The sequence below is a fragment of the Mustela lutreola genome, chromosome 10 (assembly GCF_030435805.1).
Source record: "Mustela lutreola isolate mMusLut2 chromosome 10, mMusLut2.pri, whole genome shotgun sequence".
Classification (NCBI taxonomy): Eukaryota; Metazoa; Chordata; class Mammalia; order Carnivora; family Mustelidae; genus Mustela; species Mustela lutreola.
In genome coordinates, this window is record NC_081299.1 from 80,856,858 (window position 1) to 80,878,736 (window position 21,879).

The 21,879-nt window shown below is 37.8% G+C and overlaps 1 protein-coding gene across 6 annotated transcripts in view; it reads right to left on the bottom strand.

The window, feature by feature from the left end:
• Positions 1–21,879, bottom strand: part of ALG14 (ALG14 UDP-N-acetylglucosaminyltransferase subunit) — a 123,403-nt gene that overhangs the window by 97,042 nt on the left and 4,482 nt on the right. For all 6 annotated transcript variants that reach the window (XR_009345094.1, XR_009345093.1, XR_009345091.1 and 3 more), the window contains exon 2: positions 21,251–21,396. Coding sequence is in view for 2 of the 6 variants with exons in the window: in XM_059136055.1 (XP_058992038.1) it covers positions 21,251–21,396 (146 nt within the window). In the remaining 4 variants the exon portion in view is untranslated. The remainder of the gene's footprint in view (positions 1–21,250; positions 21,397–21,879) is intronic.

The following is a 21,879-nucleotide window of genomic DNA, read 5'->3' on the forward strand; positions in this document are numbered from 1 at the left end:
CATTTTGGGGTTTAGTTTTCCACTTACAGCTGAAACACTCTTCCTTTTAGCTTTAAAACAGTCAGAATTCGCAGTGCCTCAGTGGCTGAGTCAGTTGAAGCATCTGACTCTTGATCCCAGCTCAGGTCTTTATCTCAGGGTCACGAATTCAAGCCCCATATTGGGCTCCATGCTAGGCAGGGAGCCTACTTAAAGAAAACAAATGAAAACAAAAATGATATGAATTTAAGACCATTGTCCCTTTTTAAAAAAGAAAATATATCAGTAACATAGACAAATACTGAATTTCAGAGCTGTATTTTTCACTGTGAGCACAGATTCATTCATTCATTAAATACTCTAGTGTACCTACCAGGTGACAGGAACTGGGCTAGAAATACAAGGGTGGGTAAGACATTCATAAGGAATTCATTACAGTGTGGCAGAACGACACAGAAAAACTAGTCACTGCAATCAGAGAGATTAATACAACAAGAGACATAGTTATTAAATATAAGGTTAGCACCAAGTAAGAAATGGTGGACTATACTTTGATAAACTAAGTCAAGCTTTATGGAAAAGATACTAGATATGACTTAGAAGGATATGAAATTTACCAAGCATGCAGAGAGGGGGAAAGGGGTCTTCCAGACATGTTCAGAGTGACATATGAAATAGCACGGGATATTTGGGAAATTATGTTCTGGTATACCAAGAGCACAGCAGAGAGCAGTGGAAAATGGAGATGGAGAAACAGGGTCTTCAAAGACATGCCTACGATTCTAGGAAAAGGCAGCATTCAGAAATGAAGATTCTAGGCAGGCTCCAATGGATCTCAAGAGCCAATCTGGAGATTGTTCTCCTGGAAGAGAGCAATCATTTGTCTTCGATAAGTCAGACCTGAGAGCCAGTTGTGGTGATCATAGCAACCTTTTGAGAACCCCCTGATCTCAGCCAGGTCTCTGCTTCAGTGAAAGAATGAGGTCCAGAGAGGCTAACTCGCCCAAGGGGGCAGAGCTAACCAGCAGGACCCAGTGTGGAACCTATGGCTTCTTCACCCATAGGTCACTTCGTGGCACTTCCTCATCAGCTGCCATGAACTGAGCTTCTATCATGTTCTTGAAGGACAAGTGAACATCCCTCTGCACTCATCACTTTTTCTTCCTTCCGAAGTTCAGCTCAGCTCTTTGGTTAAGCTCTTTTGTCAGCCTCACTACTTGTATGGCTTGGAATGATGTTATGCCTGGCATGGGTCTAACTACCAGCTCCACAATTATTTCCTGGAGCCTAATGGCTAAAAGGGACCAAAGAACCTCCATCTGGGCAAAAGGAAGGGCAGAGGGAAACAGGCCACATCCTGAATTTATGAGAACCATAAAAAATTGTTACGTTAGGGTCCATAATGTAAGTGCGTACTTAAAACATTATGCTATATGTAAATGTTTACATTCGAACACTGGCTATTAGAATGTCTTTATTTTGTTTCAAAATGGAGAAACAGAAGCACCATATTCTAAACTGCCACTGGCTCCTTGTGGTGTAAGAATCCCACACAAATTTAACTGGCTTAGAGAAGCCAGACAAATCACCAGAAGGCTCAAACAACCATAGTATATTATTCATACTTTCTTCAATTCCATCAATTCAGAATCTGAATCAGAGAAGTTTAACCTGACTTTGTTGTAGACAGGAAGAATGGGATAATTAAGATTTAGGAAGGAATTTAAGAGACTAAGCTATTCAAAATACATTAGAACCATCTGTACATTTACCTGATACGGTGTTTTGAAAATAATCTTTTATTCACTGAGATAGCCACATCAGGATTTCTATTTGTAATAAACTACAAACATTTCCTTATTCAGGTATGTCACTTATTTAGGATGGCCTTCACCAAATTAGAGGTGTTCTTTATCTATGCCTGTAACTGAATATAGTCAAGGTCCACCATAAAGAGGAAAAGTGCTTATAGACGTTAGTCACACTCTAAACATGTACATCATGAGCCCAACCTAATTTATAAACCGAAACGAAACTCCACAATTGCAACTATATTTCCCAACGTATTTCTGTTAGAATTGCTCAGGAATTATATGAAAGAGTTAGCATTAGAGTCCGAAGTTTCCGCAAGTTATAGCTGTTTCAGGCCACTGTGTGAAGCTAGCACCCCACCTTGTGGAAAACAGTAGGTGCTGCTGAATGTAAGCATGCTGGGTTAATTTCAGAGGTCATGCCTACTAAACCTGGCAACCACCAAACTGCCACTGACTTATACATGTGCGGAATAAGGAATACAAGCCAAAAGATCTCTATTTATTAAAGTAACTAATGTGCTTCCAAAAAGGTAAAGATACCTGTCCCAAAAGAATGGTGCTTATGATATGTATGGGTTATTTAGAAAACAAATATTTCATATCAATACGTTATTATTTCCACTTGGGCTTTTATCTCTTCTTAGTTTGTTTCTAAAACCTAACTTTTGTTGTTTTCCAATTGTAACCTTAGAAAATATAGAAAAATTCTCAAAGACAAAAGCAAAAAATCAACCATTATTCACAACTCAAGAGATGATCCCTTTACTCTCTGTACCACCCTAAAAAAATCGTGGATCATTTAAATCCAGTCTGTAACTGGAAGATGATCTCAGGTTTCTAAAATTAAAATGATTTCTTATCTTGTAATTTAACCAACTTTTTTTCCCCAATCTGTCATGGTTCAAAAACATACTCTATTTGTCTGAATGTGCCCTGCAATTTCCAACTTTCTTACTTTCTCTCCAAACTATCCTCTCCTCTTCATATTCTCCTACCTTTTAGAGAAGTCACCTCCCCTCTCACCCCAACACTCTAGCCCTGAGATCTCTCCTTCCCCTGCATTCTAGCACTTACTGTCTTTTTTTCTTAAGCAACGCTATATTTTATGTATGTACACACACACACACACTTTTGAAGTTCCTTATGAGACTCTCAGTTTGGTCAAACACTTGAGGTAATTCATCATCACCACTGCTTTTTGGAGTTTTCTGTCCTACTCCTACTCCTAACCAGCTGCTCTCTAGGCCTGCTGTATGTGCTGATCTTCGCGTGGGAACTCCCTTCACCGCCATCTTGAAAATTCCCCTCCCTTCTCTTCTGGGCTGAAACCTAGATTCCAGGACCACAGTCTTCCTCTTTCTTGGGTTCCCCTTGTTTTTGTGGAGCACATCCTCTGTGAAAAGGCACATGGGAATTAGTTTGAGAACTGCTCCAGTCACCATTCTGAATGGCACCTGGTCCCTGGCATGACTCCTTTTCTTTTTCTTTTTGGAAATTTTTGGTTATCTTCTCTGTATCACTAATTCTGAAGTTGCGTGATGATGTATCTTGAGTGACTACAGTTTAATTGGGCTGGGGGTAGTCCTTTAGTTTTAAGGCTATGCCATTTCAGTTACGGGAATTTTTCTTGAGTGGTCTTATTTTTTTATTTGTGTGTGTGTGTGTGTGTGTGTGTGTGATTAAAGTTTTGCCTGTGTTCTTGCTCTTTCTGGACAATAGTCCTCTAATATCCAGTTTGATTATCTAATTTTCTTACCTTTTCTCTATTGGTTTTACTTTTTGTTCTGCTTTATACCAGAATTCTCCAATATGATCTCTGAATATTTTCATTTTTTTATTCCTACAATCAAAATTTTAATAGCTAAGGGTCCTTCTAGTTCTGGGAGGATTTTTTGTTTTGTTTTTGCTTTTTTTAAATAGGTATCATTCTTTAAAGATACATTATCCTAGGATGCCCAGGTGGCTCACTTGGTTAAGCATCTGACTTTGGCTCAAGCATGATCTCAGGGCCCTGCAGTAGCCCAGAGTCAGGCTCCCTGATCGGTAGAGAGTCTGCTTCTCCTGTTTCCTGCCCTGCCCCTGCTGCTGGAGCTCACCCTCTCTCTCACTCCCAAATAAAAATAAAATCTTTAAAAAAAAAAATTGCAATGTCCTTGCATTTCCCTGAAGATATTGTTTTCCTTTAAGTCCTTTCCTCACTCCCCTCTTTGACTTGTCCTTTCCTCTGATTCCTCTTCTCAAAGTTCCTTCCCTAGTTAGTTTTGCTTTTCCTTATGTTTGAGACTTCCTTCCAATGTTGGAACCTGTGGATGCCAGTTCAAGCCAGTGATTCTCAAGAAGGGGGTGGACTTCTCCCCCAGGGACAATCAGCAAGGTATAGAGACAGTTTTGGTCATCAAGGTTGTGGGGTGAGGGGTGGGGAAAGAAGGAATGCTACCAGCATCTACTGATGGAGCCCAGGGACGCTGCTAACATCCCATAATGCAGAGGACAGCCTCCCTGCACAATTCAGCAGACCGCAAATGTCAGTAGTGCTGATGCTGAGAAACCCTAGTTCGCATTAAGGAATAAGGCATTAGGAGGCAGACTGAAAGCTCTGAGTCCTGGGTGGGGCTTGTTAAGGGGAAGATAAAAGTAGGCAGGACTCCAATATTTCATTGGGGGGAAATCCCAAGTGTCAGAACCTACAGTTCTGTACTCCTGAGCAAATCCATTTCCCCAAAACTAACCTTCAGTCTCCCGCCTAGGTGAAATAAATCTAGCATTCCGGGAACTGATCCGAAAGGAGACCTAAGTGATACATATTGGGGGTGACAAGGAGTAATTACACACTCCCTAAGCCCCCGTTCACAGGGCATGGTCTCACCTTATCCACAGTTTGGGTTGGTGTTCCCAAAGCCAAAACCTTTTTAGTTCAACCTCTCCAGTGGTAAATGCTGTAGAGGGTCTGGGAGTCTCACTGGTCTGCAGGCAGGCTTCATCCAAGAGGCCTCTTTTAGCCCCATTTTTACTCTAGGCTCCAAAGGTAGTACTGTCCCATGCTCTTTTTATTAATTAACTAGCACTATTCAATGACACTTTTATTAATTAATCCCTAAGGTTTCCAGGATTTGTGCTTACGCATCTCCAACTGCACCAAAAATTTCTTGAAGCAAAAGGGCATTTCCTTTCCTTATTTGTGTTCCTTATAACACATAACGTAACACTTGGTCCAAATTTTACACACAGAAACTAATCAATCAATACCTATTTTTGATTTTCAGATAGGATTTCACTTTGGGGAAGGCACAGCTTCCCGGAGCTGTGTGACCTATCTCAAACAAAGAAGAGCCCATAAAACAAATGCCAGTACTGCAACTCAGCAAGGCGCTTAGTGAACCAAATCTTTAAATAAAAACACTCTCCAGGTGGAAAGACTGCTCTAAATCCATATAACGCCTTTTCAACTCAGTAAAGGAAAATCATCCTTAACAAGGATATATGATGTTTCTAAAAAAAGGAAACAACCTCTCCTTATCTTCCCCATGCCTGATTAGTCTGTAACATATACACTAAAGATCTCCACTCCAGCCACCGTTCTCAAGCTGAGCCCTCTTGCACCTCCTAAGAGAGATAATGCAGGCCCTAGGGTGCAATGCTCAGCAGTGCACTGCCACCTAGTGGAAGCAGGGGGAATGACAGCGACGGGGCTGAGGCTGCAGAGTACAGTAAAAAAGTCCTCTGACACCAGAAAGGCCTCTCCAGGACCATTTCTAAAAAGTGAACGACCTTTTCATTTGGGAGAGGGGGAGAGGAAAGAGAAAAAAAGGGAGAGAGACAGAGTGGAAGGGCACGGGACTTAGGAAATGGCTTTGAATCAGGGCAGGGAGGGCCCGTGTGGTTCCTCTAATGCCCAGATTGCATCAGGGTCCCCTGAACCAAGGCAGAAGCTGTTGATTCGTTAGGGTGGTACCACATATTATTTATAAAGACACTTAGAGGCAGGGATGCTCCACCTAGACTTCCGAGATCACTGACGGCAACTCCATTCTTAAAATTTCTCAGACCAAAAGCTTTGTTGTTCTGCCGAATTTTCTTTTTTCTTCACATCCTGTATATCCAATCTGTCAAGAAATTCTATTAACTCTACTTTCAAAATCTACTCAGAGTCCAACCATTTGCCTCTATTCCTATCCCCACACTGCTTCTTGTTTGTGGACTGCTCTGACAGCCTCCTAACTGGTCTCCTTGGTTTCACCCTTTACCCTAGTCTATTTGCAGCACAGCAACCACAGTGATCTGTTTAAAACAGCTCCCGATTTCCTCAAAGACAGACAGGCAGTCCTTACAATGGCTGACAAGGCCCTATATTCTCTGCCCCCTGCCCCACCCTCCCATCTCCTCTCCATCATCTCCCTTCTCTGATTTGGCTCCAGTCGCCAGGATGCTCTGCAATTCCCCCAGCAGCCAGGAATGCCCCCACTCGATGGCTTTCCCAGAGACTATTCCTTCTGCCTGAAACACCATCTTCTCAGGCAACCTCATCTTCTTTAAGGACCCCATCCCTGTGTAATCTTCCCATGACACTGACCACCTTCTAACAAGCTTTATGATCTTGTTTATTCACTATGTGCAGTATTACTCTCTTTCCGATCCAGCTCAAGTTCAGGAAGCTCCATGATGGCAGAATTTTTTTTTTTTGTATGTTTTGTTCATGGGTGTATCCCAACTGCCTATAACAAGCACTGGCCAACGAAAAGCAAAGCTTTATTGTTAAATAAACAAAGTTTAAAAAAAAAAAAGGAAGGAAATGGGGGTACCTGGGTGGCTTAGTTGGTAAAGCATATGCCAGGGTCCTGGGATTGAGATTACATCGGGCTCCTTGATCAGTGGAGAGCCTGCTTCTCCCCTCCCCTCTGCCTGCCACTCCCCATGCTTATTCACTCTCTTTCAAATGAGTAAATAAAATCTTAAAAAAAAAAAAGAAACATGTAAATTCCTTAATTGCTAGACACAATGCTGATTTATTAAAAAGAAAAAGAAGGGAAACATTAGAATTCTGACTACAATTGCATTATAAATTTGGGAAAACTGAAAATCTTTATTTAGAAGATTTTATTTTTTTAGTAATCTCTATACCCAACTTGGGGCTCAAACCCACAACTCTGAGATCAAGAGTCACATGCTCTACCAACTGAGCCATCCAGGTGCCCTGGAAGAGTGAAAATCTTTCTAAAGTTTTAAGCATCAGAACTATGTTTATGTATTTGTTCCTGTCATATTTATCTCTATGAATATGAATAGAGGGCATAGGAAGTTTTATTTAGTGATCAGAACAACTGTTTAGGATATCTATTACATTTTTCTCTACCCCACATGATATTTATACTCTTTAATATGTTTACTATGGTTACTTTAAATCAAGAATTCAATCAACAACCTAGCAGAACGGTAGGTAAGTGGGAAAGGACTGACATGTCCCTTAATGTTAGCAAGTTACTTAATTTGGAATTTTTTTTAAAAAGATTTTATTTATTTATTTGACAGAGAGAGATCACAAGTAGGCAGAGAGGCAGGCAGAGAGAGAGGGGGAAGCATGTTCCCCGCCGAGCGGAGAGCCCGATGTGGGGCTCGATCCCAGGACGCTAGGATCATGACCCGAGCTGAAGGCAGAGGCTTAACCCACTGAGCCACCCAGGCGCCCCGGAATTTTTTGTTTTTTAACTATTTTTCTAATTAAGGTAAAACACACATAAGAATACTTGTATGTATATAAGTACAAACATGTTTACTTCAGTATTCAGTGAAAAACTGAAAACCACAAGAGGAAAATGGCACCTCATCAATACTATAAACTATTAGGCAATCATTCAAAAGTGCAAAGTAAACCAATATATACCAACATGGAAAACTATCAAGGTATAGAGGCTGAAAACAATATAGGGTTTGATTTATAAACTAGCCATCTCCTGCCGCCATCCCCTGTTTATATGTATATATGTACATGTAATTTATAGTCTTTTTTTATAGTACATGTACAAAGGATGGGAAAGGTCATACCAAGAGGTATAACTCAAGCTGGTACAATGTTTACTTCTAGAAAGTGAGACTAGGATAGGAATGGGGAACCCCCACATTTTATTTTATATAAAGTAAAGAAGTTTTTACTGTCTGTAGTCTTTAATAAATAAATAGAGGAAATAGATAATAAATAAAAATAAATAAAAATAAAAAATAGGAAATAAAATTTGGGAAGAAACAAAAATAAATAAATAAAATAGGAATAAATAATAAATAAATAAAATTGTAATGAATAAATAATTTTAATTAATAAATAATAAATAATTTAATAAATAAAAATTTAATTTTTAGCAATAAATAAATAAATTTGGGAAGAAAAGAGTAAAGGAACAGAAAAATAATCACTTACAATCCTGCTACAGTTGATTGGGGGGCATATTTAACAAGGATTTGCTAAAATATACATATATAGAAATATGGTATTTTACACAGAATTGGCACTCATTTGATATCTTTTGAATAAATGAACAACTAAATAACTTCCTTGGTAAAAGAGTATAAGCTTACTTATAGAGTAGTGGGAAATCTGGTTATATGACCCCAAAGTGAAGTTGGCTCTAGTTTTTAACCCTTCAAATTAGTTTTCAGCAACTTTGGTTATTTTATATTAAAAAAAAAAAGCCTACTCTTTATTTTTCACATGTAGTTTTGAAAATGTTTTATTCAAGAGTCACTGAGCTTTTTTCCTTAGTGATATGATCTAAAAGGGCTAATTCATGCTCTAACAGAAGTTGCACAGATTAACGGTTGTCAATAAGGTAGTTAACAAATAAGGCTCAGATTAGGAAGAAAACAGAAGGATGAACCAAAATCCAGGCTCAATGCCCTGAGCCTCCCATGGCTCCCAGGGTGGGTGACCCTGGTGAAACACAGGCCAGTGTGGAGAATGCTGCTCTCCAGGAAGAAAGGTTTGGTTTGATTTTTCACTTACCTTCATATAATACAGCTCTGGTAATTGGTTCTATTTGGAGAAGTTACTATCCAATCTTTCTGAAAGATATTACTTTAGCTACTTTTTACTTTAGAACTAATACCAGTGGAAATTACATTTTCTTTAGGAGGTGTTTCAAGATATTTTTTCATATAAGTAATTTCACAGCTAAGCATCTGTTTCGTTGTTTTTGTTTTGCTTGTTTTGTGTGTGTATTTTCGCTTAGCTTTCGCTCTTCATCTTTCTAACCTCAGTTGCTTTATTCCAGAGTGGCTAAGATGCTTTACCCAAGGAAAGCCTGTTTCTCTTTAACAGCTAAACTATGCAGAGGAACACAGGCTAATAGTAGAGTTAAAAAGTACACTACAAATAATTATTTCTCTTTACTCCTGTGTAATAAATAGGATGCAATACATACCTTAAGATTTTAAACACCATTTTAAAAAATTATACTGAATCAAAGGAATCAGGAAATTTGAATGAAGTTTCTGCATCAAAAATAGGTCATCGCTACCATTTAGTTAGCAAAATTATGTTAATTTAAAATGTAGCTTATAAACCTGCTGTATATTTATATCTAGCATAAACATACAAAAACAAGCATTTAAATATTTTTCCTATAAACCATCAAAAACATTTAGAAATTTATTGAGTAATTCCATATCAGAGTAAGTTATAAACCAAACAACAGAAAATTTCTGTGCTACTTGGGTAAATCTAAGTGATTAACAACTGATAATCTGTATCTCCTGATTTCTGGGAAGGTCTTTTATATTTCTGGAACAGTTGGCTTGTGTTGCAAATGAGGGTTTTGGCTTTTCACCAGAACCAAGTGTGAATCGATGTACTTCTTCAATGCACTTTTATTCCTAAAGTGTTCTGAACGATTTGGATGAGACACCTTGCCCGGGCACAGAGTGCAATTACTGTTAATGCTTTCAAATACTGCAGACTTTCTGCTTCACTTAAAAAGTCTGGAACTCACTGAGAGTCAAGGCCTTTAACTGTAAGAGTATTATGTATTGCTAGGAACTTGCAGTTGATACAGTTCTATCAGGGGGAAAAAAAAAAAGAAAAGAAAATTGGTGAGGGGCGGGGGGTTGCTACTTATACAAACAGTCCAGAATACACCTCAATATAGAAAATATATTAAAACTCCGACTTTAGAAAATTAATGTGACTTTGGTTCTGGCAAGATGGCAATACAAACTAATCCTCCTATAAACAGATTATATGCTATCAGAAATGCAACAAAATATTCTTTTATCTTAAGTAGAAAGAAGGGAAATCCCTACTTACCAGAAATAAGAAAAAAATAAGAGGAGAGACAGTTTGTGACACAGAGTTCTGGGAGGAAGACTAACTGTGTCAGTAACCGAGAGTCGGGGTTTGAGGCCCTCCATGGATTCTAGAGGACAGGCCACAGAGGAACAACAAACTGACAGCTGGTATTTCCATGAGAGTAACAGCTCCCTATATTTGAAAGAGTGCTCTGGGGCTCATTTCTTAGTCCTCTTCTAATTTCCAACTATACTTAGTCCCTGGATAATCTCATCCAACTTCTCATTTTAAGTACCAGGTAAACACAGAAGTCTCCAAATTCACATTCCAGACCAGAGCTCCCTCCTGAACTTCAGACTCACAGATCCAACTGCACAGTCAGCATCTTACATGTTTGTTTACAGACATCCCACACTCAGTCCTCCTCCTTCCTCATGTACTCTTCTTTATCTAAATTAATGACAATTCCACTTTTCTGGCAGCTCAGGCCAAAATGTGGATGTCATCCTCTATTCCTCATCTCTTTCCCAAACCCACACACAGATAAAGTTTAGCTCTACCCTCAAAATATATCCAGAGTCTGATGACTTCCCGTCATATCTACTTTTGCCATTGTGGTCCAAACCTTACTGGCCTTTCACAGGACCACCGCTATGGCCTCCAAACTCCTTTCCTTGCTTCTGTCCCTCTCTTCTTTAGTTTATTCAGCAAACAAAATGATCCTGTTAACAACATGCTACTAAACAACCAATGAGTCAATGAAGAAGTCAAAGAAGAAATAAATACACAGAGATAAAAATGAACCTGGAAATACAATGGTCCATAATCTTTGGGACACAGAGAAGTATTTCTCTGAGAGAAATTTATAGCAATATAGGCCTACCACAAGAAACAAGAAAAACTTCTAATAAACAACAAAACCTTATACCTAAGGGAATAAGAAAAAGAACAAACAAAACTCAAAGTTAGTAAAAGGGAGGAAATTATATAAAGATCAGAGTGGAAATAAATGAAATAAAGACTAAACAAGCAATAGAAAAGATCAATGAGACCAAGAGCTGGTTTTTTTTGAAAAGACAAACAAAACTGATAAAACTTTAGCCAGACTCATCAAGAAAAGAAGAGAAAGGACCCAGATAAATGAAGTCACAAATGAAAAAGGAGAAATAACAACCAATACCACAGAAAACACTAAGGATTATAAGAAACCACTATGAAAAATTATATGCCAACTAACTGGACAATCTAGAAGAAGTAGGTAAATTCTTAGAAACAGACAAACATCCAAAGCTGAAACAGGAAGAAAATCTGAACAGACTGATTACTATTAACAAAATTAAGTCAGTATCTGAAAAAACTCTTAACAAACAAGTCCAGGACCAGTTGATTTATACAAATTCCCCCTTAAACTATTTCAAAATACAGAAGAGGAAGGAAAGCTTCCATATACATTAGCATTACCCTGATACCAAAAACCAGACAAAGATACCACAAAAAAAAAGAAAACTATAGGTGCATGTTCCTGATGAACACAGATGCAAAAATCCTCAACAAACTATTAGCAAACCACATTCACACAACACATTGAAAGGATTATTCACCATGATCAAGTGGGATTTATTCTGGGGGTGCAAGGATGGTTAGGTATTCATAAATCAATCAATGTGATGCACTACATCAATAAAATGAAGGATTAAAATCATATAATTATCTTAGATGCGGAGAAAACATTTGACAAAATTCAATATCCATTCATGATAAAAACTCTCAACAAAGTGGGTTTAGAAAAACATACTTCAACATAATAAAGGCCATATGTGAAGGGTTGCATGGGTGGCTCAATTAAGCATTGACTCTTGATTTCAGCTCAGGTCATGATTTTGCGGTCCTGGGATCGAGCTCTGCATCAGACTCCTCACTTAGCAGGAAGTCTGCTTGGGATTCTCTCCCTCTTCCCTCTCCTTCTCCTTCTCTCCCTGCTTGCTCATTGTCTCTCAAGTAAATAAATAAATCATAAAAAAATAATAAGGGCCATATATGAAAACCCACAGCTAACATCATACTCAATGATGAAAAACTGACAGCTTTTCCTCTAAGATCAGGAACAAGACAAGCATTTACACTGCCATCTCTTCCTACAACATAGTACTAGAAGTTCTTGTCAAAGCAATCAGACAAGAAGAAATAAAAGGCATCTAAATTGGTAAGAAATTAGTTTAACCGTCACTGTTTGCACATGACATGATACTATATACATGGAAAAGTTCATACTCTACCAAAAAACTATTAGAATAAATGAATTCAGTAAAGTTGCAGGGCAGAAAACTAATACACAGAAATCAGTTGCACTTCTATACTCTTAATAAAGTAGCAGAAAGAGAAATTAAGAAAATTACAACTGTACCAAAAATAATAACATGCCTAGGAATAAACTTAACTGAGGTGAAAAGATCTGATCTCTGAAAACTATAAAACACTGATGAAAGAAATGGAAGACAACACAAACAAACGGAAACACATATCATGATCATGAATCGGAATCATATTGTTAAAATGTTCATACTACCCAAAGCAACCTAAAGATTCGATGAAACACCATCAAAATACCAACAGCACTGTTGACAGAACTAGAATAAATGACCTTAAAATTTGTATGAAAACACAAAACACGCCAAATAGAGAAAACAATCTTGAGAAAGAAGATCAAAGCTGGAGTTACCACAATTATAGATTTGAAGATATACTACAAAGCTGTAGTATAAAAAAAAAAGCGTGGTATTGGCACAAAAACAGACTCATAGATCAATGTAACAGAATATAGAACCCAGAAATAAACCCATGCTTATATGGTCAGTTAATCTATAACAAAGGAGGCGAGAATATACAAGAGGGAAAAGATAGCTTTTTCAATAAATGGTTCTGGAAAAATTGAACAGCTATATAGAAAACAATGAAACTGGATCACTATCTAACACCAAACTTTTTTAAACACTGTTTTTTATAAAAATAAACTCAAAATGAATTAAAGACCTATATGTGAGACATGAAACCAAAACACTCCTAGAATAAAACACAGGCAGTAATTTCTTGGATATTGGCTATAGAAACATTTTTCTAGATGTGCTTCCTAAGGTAAGGGAAACAAAAGCAAAAATAAACTATTGGGATTACATCAAAATAATTATCTTTTGCACAGCAAAGGAAACCATCAACAAAACAAAAGGCAACCTACTGAATAGGAGAAGATATCTGCAAATGGTATATTCAATGAAGAGTTAATATCCCCCAAATACAAAGAACTTCTACAACTCCCAATCCCAAATAATATGATTAAAAATGGACAGTGGACCTGAATACACATTCTTCCAAAGAAGACATGCAGATAATCAACAGGCATGTGAAAAGAAACTCAACATCAAGGAAAAGCAAATCAAAGCCACAATGAGACACCTCCTTAATGCCTGTCAGAATAGCTTGAGTAAAAAAGATAAGAAATAACAGGGTTGGTGAAGATGTGGAGAAAAAAGAACTCTTGTGCAGTGTTGGAGGGAATGCAAACTGCTGCAGCCACTGTGGAAAACCATATGACGATTACCCAGAATACCAAAAACAGAAAAACCATATGATCCAATAATTCCACTATTGGGTATTTACCCAAAGAAAACAAAAACGCTAATTCGAAGAGATGTATGCATCCCATATTTACTGCAGCATTATTTACAAGAGCCAAGATATGGAAGCAACCCAGTGTTCACCGACAGATGAATGGATAAAGATGATGTGATAAGTACAACTATATCTCCATACACACACACACACACACAACGGGACTATCAGCCATAAAAAAGGATGAAATCTTACCATTAGTGAAAAGATGGATGGATCTAGAGAGTATTATGTTAAGTGAAATAAGTCAGAGAAAGACAAATACTATATGATTTCACTTATATGTGGAATCTAAAAAATGAAACAATTAACAAAGAGCAGAAACAAACCCATAAACACAAAGAACAAACTAATAGCTGCCAGAAGGAAAGCGGCCGGGAGGATGGGCAAATGGGTGAAGGGGTATGGTACAGGCTTTCAGTTATGGAATGAATAAGTCACAGAAATGAAAGGTACAACACAGGGGATATAGTCAATGGTATTTTAATTGTGTTTTATGATGACAGAGGGTAGCTACATTTCAGATGAGCACAGCATAACGTATAAACTCATGAAATTGTTCTGTTGTGCACTAGAAACTAATGTGACATTTTATTTCAACTATACTTCAATTAAAGAAAAAGTAAAAAATAAAACAAAATCAAATCATACCACTCTTTCACCTAAAACCTCCCAATAGCTCCCCATTTCACACAATGGGGAAAAAATATCTAAGATTAAAAATGGACCACAATGTCTTAAAAATGAATCTGATCTCGGAATGCCTGAGTGGCTCAGGTGGCTGTATCTGCCTTCGGCTCGGGTCATGATCCCAGGGTCCTGGAATCAAGTCCCACACTGGGCTCCTTGCTCAGCAAGGAGTCTGCTTCTCCCTCTGCCTGTTGTTCCCTCTGCTTGTGCTCTCTCCGACAGATAAATAACATCTTTAAAAAAAATCTGATCTCAATATCCTCACATTAACTTCTACGGGCTCATACACAGCTCTTCCTCCTTTATTTTGCTTCGGTCAATTTCACCTCTTTGTTATTTCAAAAACATGCCAGGTACAGCCCCACCTCAGGGTCTTCCCTGCAGTTACTGTTTCCTCTCCAAGAATGCTCTTTCCCCAGATGGCTTTCTACCTTCCCTTCCCTTTCAGGTCTTTGTTTAAATGTCACTTTCCTGGTCACTTTGCCTAAAATTGCAACCTCCTATTAACCCCCTCAATATTCTGCTTTAGTTTTCTCCTTAGCATTTAACACTGACACATTATACATTTTACTCGATTATCTTGTTTATTGCCACTCCATTGGAATGTAAGCACTGTTAGGGCAGAGATTCTTGTATGTTTTTATTCACTACTGTATCACTAACATTCAGAAAGTATTCAATAAGTATTTGTTAAATGAACGAATGAATGCTAAATATAGACGTATGGAAGAAAAAAAATCCAACCTAGAATTCTAAATGAAGAATGCAATTAAAGGAAGGTCAAAACCAAAACATATTCTCAAGCAAACAAAAACCATGGAAAGAATAAATCACTTATAGACCACCCATGGAAGAATAAAAGATATACTCTGGAAAAGAGACATTAGATCCAAAAGGAAGGAGTAGCAAGAATAAGCAAAGAAAATGAACCTAAGTAGGCACTGACTGTATAAAACAATAATGTAGTAAGTAATTTGGGTGGCATAAAAACAAGGTGGAACCAAAACAGTAAACCATAATATGTAAGAGGGGAAGAGGTGTTTACAGTCAAAACGTTCTAAAAGTCGTGTTTCTCAGTAGGAGGATGGGGATATTAAGTTCTTGACTTAAAGTTAGGTAACCAGGCAGATACAATTTAAGAATAACATCTTGGAGAATAGAATAATTTCCATTCCAGGAGAAGGGAAAAAGAGAGGATAAAGAAAGCTCAATTAACTCAGACAGAAGACCAAAAAGGAGGATAAAAAGATTCAAAATATGGAAAGTAGAAAGAACCAAATAAAATAGTAGAAATAAATCTAATACATTAATAATCATAATAAATGTGCATGTACAAACATGCTAGTTAAAGGACAATGATTCTTGGTTTTGAATTTTTAAAACTGTGTTATATGTCATTTTAAAAAGACATACCTAAAACACAACCACCACCAAAAGGTAAAAATAAAGAGATGGGCAAAGATATGCCATGTGAACATGATAGCACAGATAACAAAAATGGCAAGAGAATTTTTTTTTTTTAAGATTTTATTTATTTGACACACAGATAGAACACAGGTAGGCAGAGAGGTAGGCAGAGGGAGAAGGAGAAACAGGCTCTCTGCTGATCAGGGAGCCTGACGTGGGGCTCGATCCTACGACGCTGGGATCACGACCCAAGCCAAAGGCAGCCGCCTAACTGACTGAGCCACCCAGGGGCCCCAAGAGAATACTATGAAAATATTTATGCTAATATTATAAACTTGTAAACTCATAAAAATAGATATATTCCTAGAAAAATATCTTAGCAAAATTGACTTAAAAACAAACAGAAAGCCTAGAGTTTATAACCATGACAAAAAGAACACATCAGGGCCAGGTATTTTTATAGACAAGTTCTATAAATTTAAAAAGTAACTCCAAATTTATACAAATTCCTTCCCAAAACCAGAAGCTGTATGCTCACATAATCAGATTAGTGTAACCTTGATACCAAAACTAAAGAACAAGACAAGAAAAGAAAAATATAGGGCAATCTCACTCATGAACATTAATGAAATAATTCCTAAACAATTTACTTGCAAACAAAATCCAACAATGTGTTAAAATGTAACTCACTGTGAAGAAATTGGGTTTATTCCAAAATTCAACAATAGTTCATACCTTGCAACTGACCATGAAAATAGATAAAATGGGAAAAACATTATGATCAACTAAGATAAAGAAAAGATATTTGATAAAAATCAACAACCAAATATTATTTAAAATTAAACTCTTGGCAAATTTTTAAGATCATAAAGACTGTAAGGATGACCACTACACTGCTATTAATTACTGTTCTGGGAGTTCTAAAAACAAAATGGGAAAAAGAAATAAAAGGTATAAAGATTAGAAAGAATCATAATTGTTACTATTTGCAGATGATATTATCTTTCTAGATAATAGTGTATAAATTACTGGAATTAATTAGAGTGTGGCAAGGTGGTTCTTTTAAGATCACTATACTCAAATCAATTATATTTTATATACTGCAACACAGGAAATCCAATTAAAAGGTATACCACTCACAATAATAAGATAATACCAGGTACACAGAATAAAAACAACAAAAGATATGCTACTCTTGTGAAGAAAATTAGAAATGGTACTGAAAAGCATTTAAGGAAACCTAAATAATGCAGAGACAGATGATGCCTCTGGATAGGAAGATAACATCATGTAGATTTAAGTTCTCCTCAAAATGACACACTGATTCCGTTCAATTAAAATACAAATTTCAACATGTTTATTTGTGACCTTGCCAAAGCTAACTCAAAAACCTATGTGAAGAAAGAATCCCCAAGACACTTTTGAAGAGTGAGACTATGGGAGCTTGATATTAGGAATAGACAAACAAACCAGTCAACAAAGACAAAAGCCCACATATAAATCTTTACATACAGAGAAACTTGATATACCAGTGGTAGCACTGCAGATCAGTGAAAAAAGTATTTAATAAATAGTATTGTGCTAGTGCTGGTAGTTACTGTACTAGACCATGCAAATCTGATTGTTCAATTCTTGGCTAATAAGGGCTCTGCCAGCAAAGGTACTGATTGCTACTGATTTCTTCAACAAGACTCCTCCCCAGTCTCATGAGTTCCAAGGAAGGTATAATGGATAGCTCTAGGGGGCAGCAGGTACAACTCCCCTAAGCTGTAGTGAAAAAAGAAAAGAGTAAGTAGATTCCTCCCTTGAACAAAGCTTGGTGGGAAGGTGTCCCTCTACCTGGCTTCTCTCCCATATGCCCATTTGGCATATGGCACAGCCAACAGAAAGGACAACAGGTACATTCATGTTAACACCCACAATGCTTCGCCTCTGCATCTCTACAGAAACTCTTCCCAGCTTCAGATTCATGAGTAGAGACCCTTTTAGGAATAAGACAGTATTTTTCCTCTATAAAGGGTTACAATGCTCCAACAGTAAATTAATTGATGGAAGAAAGTAGTCTAACAGAGATGCTTAGTCCTACACTGGTGGTACCACTTTGATAGTAAGACAAAATATTGGCACTTTAAAAATTCAAAAAGCTTTGGCTTTTGCATTAAAGTGAATCAAAAACTTGTATGGACCTAGAGGTTATTATGTTAAGTAAAATATGTCAGACAGAGATAGACAAAGAACATATGATTTCACTTATAATGGAATCTAAAAAGCAAAAGAAACAAACAAAGCAGAAAGAGACCCATAAATACAAAGAAAAACTGGCATCTGCCAGAGAAGACAGGTTGAGGGATGGCAAAATTGATGAAGAAGAGTGAGAGGTACAGGCTTCCAGTTATGGAATATGTAGATCATGGGAATAAAAAGTTATAGCATAGGAGATACAGTCAATGGTATTATAATAGTGTTGTACAGTGGTACACGAGAGTTATACTTGTGATGAGCAAAGAATAATGCATAGAACCGTCATATCACTGTGTTGTGTACCTAAAACTAATGTAATATTACGTGTCAGCTAGACTTCAATTAAAAAATTAATTAATTAGGGGCGCCTGTGTGGCTCGGTTGGTTGAGCAACTGCCTTCGGCTAGGTCATGATCCTGGACTTCCAGGATCGAGTCCCACATCGGGCTCCCAGCTCTTTGGGGAGTCTGCTTCCTCTGACCTCCTCCTTTCTCATGCTCTCTCTCACTCATTCTCCCTCAAATAAATAGGTGAAATCTTAAAAAAAAAAAAATTAATTAATTAATTAATTAAAGTGAAAGACATCCAACTTACAGAATTCTAAAATGTCTATAACAATCTTCCTATAGGGGCCCCTGGGTGGCTCAGTTGGTTAAATGTCCAACTCTTGATTTTGGCTCAGGTCATGATCTCAGAGTCCTGAGACTGAGCTCCTGATGAGGCCATGCTGACTATGGAGCCTGTTTAAGATTCTCTCTCTCCTTCTCCCTCCGCCCCTCTCCCACTCTCAAAAAACACCCAAAACAAACCCCACAATCTTCCTGTATATAACAATCTTCCAAATGTTTCATTAAGCCATGAAATTCAGCAAATAAACAATACATCTGCTGATGGACCTGGAGGGAAATAGTCAATGTGTATGCTAAATTAAAACTGGAGCCTCTAATTGGATGCAATTTCAGAAAGAATATATACGCCAGTAATTGGGTAAAAAGATACTTGTTCCTCATTTTGAAAACAATAACAAATTGCAATTACTCAACTTCTATCTTTTTAAGTAGTCTTTATCACTGCTAAATTATAATACTATATTCCACTTGTGTAAAAAAAAAATCACCATTGTATTCTTCTAATTCTCCAATTCTAATATACTCTCTAAGAAATTCAATGAGATTTTTAGTCTCTGGTGCCTTGAATAATCCCCAAAGCATTCTTTCTCACTCAGTTTTTTAGGACTGGAAAAGAATGCACAAAAGAGGCAGAGTGGCCCATGCAGGAAAAGTTTTGGAGAAGACACGCTTAGGTAAGTGCCACGTATTAGGCAGACCTTATTTATACCCCTGGGTCTCCATTTTCTCATTTGTAAAATAAGGATGGTATTAGCTGACTTTCATATTATTAAAAGGATCAATTACACACACAGGGATGAATAGTGTCTCCCCAAAATTCCTGTCTATCAGGAATCTGTCAATGTGACCTGATTTGGAAAAAGGTCTTGTAGATGGATCAAGTTAAGATGAGGTCATACTAAATGAGTCTGGGCCCTATACCCAATGACTGTGTCTTTTTTTTTTTTTTTTAAAGATTTTATTTATTTATTTGACAGCCAGAGATCACAAGAAGGCAGAGAGAGGGAGGAAACAGGCTCCCTGCTGAGCAGAGAGCCCAATGATGGGCTCGATCCCAGAACCCTGAGATCATGACCTGAGCCGAAGGCAGAGGCTTAACCCTCTGAGCCACCCAGGCGCCCCCCAATGACTGTGTCTTTATGAGAAGGGAATATGAAGACAGAGACTCAGGAATAGCCCCATGACAATGGAGGCAGAGATTAAAATGATGCTGCTACAAGCCAAGGAATGCCAAGGAGTGTTGGCAACCATCAGAAGCTAGGAAGAGGCAAGGAAGAATTCTCCCCTAGGGTCTTCAGAGAGAACATAGCCCAGTTGAATCCTTGATTTCAGATTTCTAGCCTCCAGAACTGTGAGAGAATACATTTCTGCCCTTAGTCACCCAATCTGTGGTACTTTGTTGTAGAAGCCACAGGAAATAAATACAGTATTGATTCCTAAAACAGAAATGAAGCATTTGGCTCATTGCCCACATAGAAAAAACATCCCATAGCATTTTGTTATGGCTGAATAACAAGTAGATTCTGTTCTTGTTTAACATGGAATCTCCAAGGATAAAGTGTTTCTGTTAGGGATAATTTAAAAAGTGACCAAAACTCAACTGAAACAGACTTAAAAAGGCCTGGAGGTGGGGTGGGGTGAGGATGTGAGAGAGGAAATGAAAGGGAGCAAGAGAGGGGTGATATTAGTGGATCCTGAATTTCCCACACAGATGCAGCTGGACCTATGCAGTTACTGAAGGCAGGACTCACCACCTGGTTTCTCATAATACTCTTCCTGTGTATTAACATCATTCTTTCTCCCAACTATAGTCTATCTTTACCTACCAGGTCAAAACATGACTGCCAGCAGCTCCCAAACTTTCTTTTCCACAGAGTGTGTTCCCAAAGAAACAATGCCTCCATTTTCTGGGTCCCCAAGTCCAAAAAGCCCAGAGAAATACTGAGTAGCCTGAGCTAGGTCTGCTTCCACTCCTGAACTACCTGTGGCTGCCCCGTGACTGGGCAGATACCAGAGGGAGGGAGGAAGGGAGACAATCTACACAAAGAACAGCTCTAGTTTCCTTCCTTGATCAAGAGGTAGCTTCACTTCTGTTCTTTCACCCCTAATTCTGACCAAAATGCTAAACTGAAGTGAGCAACCAGAGATAGAGAAGTTAATTTTAAAGGCAGATACAAATATGATTTGAAGAAGTGGTCAGTCATAGCTACATCAAGAAGTGCAGCATATTGATAAAGAACTTATCGAAGAGCCAATGTGTACATGAACGAGACGTTTTATGTACGTTTAAACTTTTCCAGTTGGAATTAACTGAGAAACCATTTCCCCTATATAAAAGAATAAAAGAGAATATAAGAAATTAAGCTGCCACTTGAAGATGTATCTTAAAGAGATTCTTATCTTTTGGTAGTAGAGGAAATTTATTCAATCAGCAATAAACATTTCCCTGCCCCTTGTGGGCAGGGCGCTGAGGAGCCACGAGATTATTTCCAGAGATAATTCACCTCAGTATTCAACCTTTAACTCTCTTAGAAATAGAAATGATCACTTACCATGGTAGTGGTATCAGCTCGATTTTGTTCAAAAGAATGTATTTTATGGGCACTCATTTCATCAGTATCGGCAATGATATAATGTCTAGGAGAGTAAGCATTGGACAGGTTCTCAAGCAGCCTCAGGATCTCAGTGGTGTGCCCACCTGGAAAAAATATTGGAAGGCCTAAGATTAAGAAACCCGCAGTGTAGTTACCAGAGGGGAGGTAGGTGAGGGTATGGGTGAAATAGGTGATGGGGATTAAGGAGGGCACTTGTCACAAGCAACCCATGTTGTATGGAAGTATTCAATCACTACATTGAATATCTGAAACGAATACTACACTATGTTAACTACCTGGAATTTAAATAAAAACTTAAAAAAAGAAACTCCCAATGGACATACCTATTTGGCTAGGTTATACTAATCTTATGTTTTATGTATTTCTCAATAGATGAAAGCAACATTTGGAAATGATCATCTACGCCCTTGTAGAAACACTACTTTCATATGGGGGAAGAGGACATTAACTGGGTAAAAATAAAACTGGCACTAGCAGTAGGTGCTAAGGAGCACAAAGAAGTAGAAGACACAGCTCCTGTTATCAAGAAGGCTGGTAGGAGAGGGGAAAGATACACAGACATTTAA